Consider the following 5,168-nt stretch of genomic DNA (forward strand, 5'->3'; position numbering starts at 1 on the left):
CTCTCTCTCTCTGTATTTCTCTCTCTCTCTCTCTCTGTGTATTTCTCTCTCTCTCTCTCTCTCTCTCTCTCTCTGTCAGGGCTTAGATTTCTGTCCTAATGATTATCTCATCATCACCAAGCACAGCCACCCAAACACTCTGTCACTGACATCACATTATACAGTCATGACGCATGAAAATATAACATTTTTATGGGTAACCCTTTCATACGCAGTAAAGTACTTCTCTGTTATGTTTAATCCATTTCCAAAGGTCAGCATTGAACTGATCATGATGTAAAAGGGACACTAGAATCAGGATCACTTCAAGCCAAGAGGCACTTGTCTTAAACTGAAAATACAGGATACAAATGGAAACCTATTCACATCACAAACTACACTGATAGAAATAAATGCACTATGCAGGTACATGATGTAACAATGTAACTGTACCCTCAAAGGTACAACAGTGGTTTTAAGGTCCGATGGTGTAACTTACATGAGTTTTTCCTAGTGGAAAAGTAGATATTTGTACCTTTTCATAACCAAACGATTTTAATCAGAACATTAAAATAAAAAGCCTGGAGGCGAGACGGGGTGTGTGGAATTAGTACATCTAGATTCTGGTACAGTTATGTTCCCTGACTAAAGGTACTGGGATGTACCCCTTAGGGTACCCCCACTGTGACAAGAGGGGTCCTGCCCCAGTGACAGTGTCGTACCTTTTTTTCTGATAGTGTATATACTACCTACAGAATAAAAGGTAAATGTACAAGATATTTACAGCCTTATGCAAACGACGTGTTTTATTAATTTTCTATGTGAAAATAAGTCAACACAGAGAACACGCTCCAGCACATTATAGTGCACATTTATGGATACTTCAGAGGAAAATACAAGCTTGAGCTCACACCTCATTGATCATATACTTCAGACAAAACTCAGTTTTATTGTTCATTGAATTGGACAAGTAGAAATGACCTGGAATAAAAAAAAGTTTTCACATTAATGTACACTGACAGTTATGATGACATTTCCTCTTATAAAGTTACACTTTTTGAGATTTAGTCCTGGCAGCAATGATGTGTTAAATACAGCAAATAAATAGAAACTGCGCTCAATTTGCAGAAATATGCCACCTTTGAGTTTGTATCCTGTGGAGCTCTTCGCTTGACATGCCATATAAATAAAAATAGTGCATGATCATGACTTAGTAAGGCATCATGCTGTGATCAAGGCTTAATTACTGTTAATTATTGCCTTGCTAAGTCATGGCCATGCATTATTTTTATCCATAGGGGATGTCACCAGTAGAGCTCCCTGTACTGGATATGTTAATTTACAGCATTTACAACATCAACAAAACATTTCCTTTAGCTGTAGGTGCCCATATGTGTCTATTAGTCTATCTGTAAACAGGGACAAATCTACAAGGACAAAATTTTGCAGAACATGATCTGATAATCTGAAGATTCATGTTAATGCAAGAAACAAAGGAGCAGGCTCAGTCTCCACAGGTGTTACTGAGAAACTGGATAAACCTGCATTTATCATTCATATCAAACTTACAAACTCAGCCTGAGCAGGCTGAGCGCTTATCTTCACCACAAGGGACACCAAAAAGAATCTCCCTTTAAAAATTCCAGGAGGTTTCACTGAGCATTTGTTTCCTCCACGTCAAGCATGTTTCAGTGTGCATGGTTATTGCACTTTAATGTACTTTAACGTGACACATGATCTGGGCAATCTGTGACTTTGTAACCTTGTTTTTCTTGCAGAAAATTCTGGAGAAGGTCCTTCACAGAGGGAAAGACTGAAGCACAGTAAGAGGTCGATGATCTCTTCTTTCTATAGCCTGTCCATCCTGTACCAGCCCAGTGAAGCACTGCCAAAACTCGTCCTCTCTCTCTCAGTGTATCAGACAGTGAACAATGTCCTCATAAGCATTGACAATAGCTCAGCAGATCCCCTTCTACAACTACTCCACTGACTCATTTATCAATTCCTACTGACATGCAGATTAAGCATGCTAGTTTGTTTTATGAGGACTTGTGATCGCATCATTTGACATGAGAATCAGCTGCAGTAGAATTCTGAGTGTCTACAAGCTGTCATGTGAAATCATGTTTATTATTTAAACCTAGTAAGATGAATATGTGGGTGGGGAGGAGTTGTTCTGTGATTGACATGCTCTGTATTCTGCTGTGAGATTCAGATTGATCACTAGTCAGACGACATCGTCCTAAAATGACTCTCTGTTGAATTAACACTAACTTTTCTTGCAAATACCAGAAGTCAATAATCACCCAAATCTATTCTGTAAATATTTTCCCTGAACGTATTTGAATTCACTCAAATCCAGGTCTTCAGCATGAAAATTCAATAATAGCTATTTATAAAAATGCAACTACAGATATTGCTAATATAAACAGCAGTGTCAACATGATGGGCATGTATGCGAAGAGGAGGTCAGAATTCGGCACAGCACATTGTTGTCTAACCGCTGCCCACAGCGTCCACAGGGAATCATACCGTGTCTTATACCACATCAACAAGTCTGTGCAACCTTAGTGAAGCCCTGGATGTGGTTTGAGTGGGTCAGGAGCTTTTTTGGGGATGTATTTATAGAAACATTTTGGGGGACTGAAGAGCTAAATTTGAATGCCAAACTGAGGCTGATCGACTACATCTAAAGTGGAAAATGGTGTAATTTAAATGTTTCACTGAACCAGTCCTCTTAAACAACAGTGCTTTTAAGTGTTGCAGTTAATAATGTACAAGGCATAGCATTAAATATTTTGCCTTAAATTTGAGCTTTTTAACATCCCTGAATCCACTTTTTTCTTTTTACAGATACTAGTCAACATCTGAAAGCTTTTGATGCATTTATGCTCTCTACATCAAACAGGATGAGATCTCTCAGAGCCTTGAATATACAGTAGCTCTGTAGAATATGTATATTCAAAAACCATTAAACGTGTCTCATAACAAATCTGCTGGAGTGCTGCATGAATGACCCACACTGACACTTATCACTGCAGCCCTTCCTGTTGTTTCTAAAGGAGCTGTCCATGCCCAGGCCATGACACAGGAATACTCTGCATTATAGTTCTTGTGGAGAGAACGAGCCTCATTCACCGACCGTTCTCAAGGAGAAATTTCTTCCTAAAACCCACTTACATTCACCAAAGTTGTTCTTAGATCTACACACACTCAAGGGCACAGAGGTGTGAGCATTTCTGCACTTTAAGAACATGTCATGAATCTGACATTGACTGTTTCTTGGGACCTTTCTTAAGAAAAAATCAAGAAAAAACTGTATGAGGCCCAAAGCTCTTAAGTGCCAAATGGCCACCTGATGTTCTTTCTACCTATTGCCAATGTAGAGGAATGAAAGAATTCCAGTAAATCAAGTTAAATCACACCCATTTGCTGCTTACCTATTACTCCAGACATTATTTTTTAGTATTAAGTAAGTAGCGAGTGCTGACTACATATGTCTGCTAGGATGGACTGAAGAATATTGCTGTCCTCCTGAGGCAGAAGAAATGTGGCAAGCACATAAGTGCATTACTTGGCTATTATGAACAGTAAAGGGATTCTCCTTGGGGCAAAAACACTATGTTTTCAAACATTATCACATGCCACAGTGCCAGATGAGCCAGCACACAGTCTCATGATTTTCCATAGCAGACAGATCTGCTCCAGGATGGGATGGTAGAAAAGCAGTGCACACTGGAAAAGCAGGATATTTTACATATGTAAATTTGCTGAACTGTCCCAGTATAGCATATCATTTCAGTGTACATTTGGCCAATGATCAAAAAGCATATCGCTGTTGTTGGATCAAAACCTTGTGTCTCCAAATTGTAACATTACAGAACAAGGTAAAAACATGCTCTACTTTTAATGTAAAACTTTTTTCCAAGTAATTTTAGGTCATTTCTTTTGGTCCAATCATCATGGAATTTACACACAATTTATTTGACTACTGGCATTTTCAAATTATGTCAAAAGCTGAAAAACGACAAAAATGGAGATACAAGGTTTTGTTCCCAACAGCAGCAATATGTGGAGTCATATGTATAAGTTGCTGTGCTAATTTTATGCATAAATCTTATGTATTTAGTGAGTTGAACATATCATAAAGACAACATCATAAAATAAAAGATGTGTCGTAATATTTGAATGGCCACATTTTACATATTTTTTTCCCTGAAATGTTAAATTGCGCAAATTAACAGTATTTGTGCACTAAAATATGCAGAAGTGTGTTAGAGGCTGTGTTCATTTATTTTGACTTACCTAACCAATGCACAGTGGGGCAGTCATGGGCTGGAGGTTAGGGAACCAGCCCTGTTCCATCCCATCGGCTGACGGTCCATGACTAAAGCGCCCTTGAGTAAAGCACCTAACCCACAATTGCTCCCCGGGCACCATGGATAGGGCTGCCCACTGCTCCGGGCAAGTGTGCTCACTGCTCCCTAGTGTGTGTGTTCACTAGTGTGCATGTATGTGGGTGTTTCACTGCACGGATGTGTTAAATGCGGAGGTCTAATTCCACAGCGTGCAAAACACAGTTGGCAAATGGTTCTGAATTCTAAACGTGTCATTTAGCCAGGGGCACCACATTTTCCATACCAATGCCAATACACAGTTGTGTATTAAATATTACCGTTTGTAATAGAAAAAGTGTTCTGATGAATTTATTTTCTTAAAGTCATTATACATTTTAAAAAAGAAAGATTATTTTGGTCTACTGTGAAGGGTTCCATGTTGAACATGTCAATTATTATCATTATAATTGTTATGCTAAATTATACCTTAAAGCTCCGTTTCATTGGCCCTTAACGATCATATGCATATGGAGAGGAATTTGCCGAACTAAAACACAATCACTACAGTGGAAAAACTGAAATGCAATGTAGTACTTTTCCATAGCGACATGCAGAATACCTGCCAAAATGAAAAGCAAAACATCTATTGCATTGTTTTCACAATGCATTTTTTTTGTATTTCAAATATATTGGCCTTATTGAAATGCAACTGCATTTAAACAGTAACATGCAGAAAATGTGCTAAACTTGGAAGTCATATATCTATTACATTGATTTAACACTGTTTAAAGTACTGCACAGTGGAAAACAATATAGTAGTGCCATTGTTACATTTCAAGGCGGATTGCACTG

General features: G+C 38.4%; 1 protein-coding gene across 7 annotated transcripts in view; it reads left to right on the plus strand.

Moving 5' to 3' along the window:
- c13h10orf90 (chromosome 13 C10orf90 homolog) overlaps positions 1 to 4,168 on the plus strand; it is a 36,581-nt gene extending 32,413 nt beyond the window's left edge. For all 7 annotated transcript variants that reach the window (XM_037543933.1, XM_037543932.1, XM_017701194.2 and 4 more), the window contains one exon: positions 1,758 to 4,168. In XM_037543933.1, coding sequence (XP_037399830.1) covers positions 1,758 to 1,796 — 39 coding nt within the window. In that variant the 3' untranslated portion in view covers positions 1,797 to 4,168. The remainder of the gene's footprint in view (positions 1 to 1,757) is intronic.
- Positions 4,169 to 5,168: the final 1,000 nt, after the last annotated feature.

Source organism: Pygocentrus nattereri, chromosome 13 (genome assembly GCF_015220715.1).
Source record: "Pygocentrus nattereri isolate fPygNat1 chromosome 13, fPygNat1.pri, whole genome shotgun sequence".
Taxonomy (NCBI): domain Eukaryota; kingdom Metazoa; phylum Chordata; class Actinopteri; order Characiformes; family Serrasalmidae; genus Pygocentrus; species Pygocentrus nattereri.